Source organism: Phytophthora parasitica, assembly GCF_000247585.1.
Source record: "Phytophthora parasitica INRA-310 unplaced genomic scaffold supercont2.72, whole genome shotgun sequence".
In the NCBI taxonomy this organism is placed as follows: Eukaryota; Oomycota; class Peronosporomycetes; order Peronosporales; family Peronosporaceae; genus Phytophthora; species Phytophthora nicotianae.
The window spans coordinates 150812-152209 of NW_008649058.1; the positions used below are offsets into that span (position 1 = coordinate 150812).

Consider the following 1398-nt stretch of genomic DNA (forward strand, 5'->3'; position numbering starts at 1 on the left):
GAGAACATACCGCACGTCACTTCGGCTAAGACCGTTCAACGCTCCTTTGAAATTCGCGAGGACACGTACGGGGAAGACATTGCTCGGCAGCATACTTGCCGTTTCTGAAATATATGCGTTTTTGACTGCAAGGCGCGTCACGTTTTCGGGCGTCACAAACACAGAATTGGCGCCAATCGCGGGGTCATGATCGTCGTATTCAAGCGGTGCAGGCGACTCAAGATGGTTGCGCTGATGGTTCTGGCTACGATCGAGGACACGGCTGTTGATGAGATCGATGAAACTTGGGGTCCACTGTCCGAGACGCGCGAGGCGGCATCCTTCCCCCCATTCGTGGTCGCTTCGAAAACGCACAGATTCCTCGAGGACTACGACTGTGGTAAACTTTCGCCACAACTCGAATCCTTCGATATCGGCGGTGCTCACTTTTCGCGTTTTGTTTACCGGATCGAGGAAGATCGGATCAGTCTGGACGGGCGGCATCTGCAGGAAGTCTCCGACAAGTACGACGTGGATGCCGCCAAATGGAACGCGGGGTACCTGCTTGTACCGACGCAACAACTTGTCCAGTCGCAGCCACTCGGTCTTGGTTAACATTGAGACTTCGTCAATAACAAGGAGATCCAGTGGTGCGAATTGCTTGTTGCTGATAGCGCGCTTCAAATGCATGAGGAAGCTTGCGAGCGTGCGCCCACCAATCAGTGTTGCTGCCTTGCCTGTCAGTGCCGTCTTCACGACGGCATCGTCGCGATGCCAGCTTGTACAAAATGCATCGACGGCTTCGATCACACGACTTTTGCCTGTACCACCGGCTCCGCCAAGGAAGAGCAGCAGCTGGTCGTCTGTAAAGCGTACCTCGAAATTGTCCGTGCAGTAGCCGCTATTATGACCCTGCACACCACCGAGCTCTTGGCGCAAGAAGCGCGGGAGCAGCGAAGTTGCGATGAGCGTGAACGCGACATGCTGGCGTTCGTTGAGCGTGAACGTTTGAGAGACTTCTACGATTGACGCGTATGGTTTTAGCGGCGGTGGCGGTGGAGCGTCGTGCGGAGATGGTGGCGGCGGAGGCGACCATTCGCGGGCGTTTTCGAGCGCGCTTTGAAGCAGTGCAATTACTTCAGTGGGTTGTTCGTTGCGAAACGGCTCTGAGCGAGGCCGTTCAGTTTCGTCGTTCGAGGTATCATTGACGAATTGCTGTAGCTCATTGATCGAAAATTCAACTGTTGAAGAGGCTTGGCGACGTGATCCGTCGACCGTGTTTGCCGTGATCTGTGCGGGTATGCGCAATAAATGTTGGAATTGGCTGTTCGACACGGGCGATGCAGCGTTCGGGAATATCGGTAAATTCGATGGGAACACGGACGCTTGATCCTCGTTCAGGTCGCCGACGCCGTCACC

The 1398-nt window shown here is 55.0% G+C and overlaps 1 protein-coding gene across 1 annotated transcript; it reads left to right on the forward strand.

The window, feature by feature from the left end:
• Window positions 1–222: 222 nt before the first annotated feature.
• On the forward strand, window positions 223–1008 carry PPTG_17789 (hypothetical protein; the record flags this gene model as incomplete). The annotated part of the gene is made up of 2 exons (XM_008915578.1): window positions 223–536; window positions 654–1008. 2 exons carry the CDS (start codon window positions 223–225, stop codon window positions 1006–1008), a joined length of 669 nt encoding a protein of 222 aa, XP_008913826.1.
• Window positions 1009–1398: the final 390 nt, after the last annotated feature.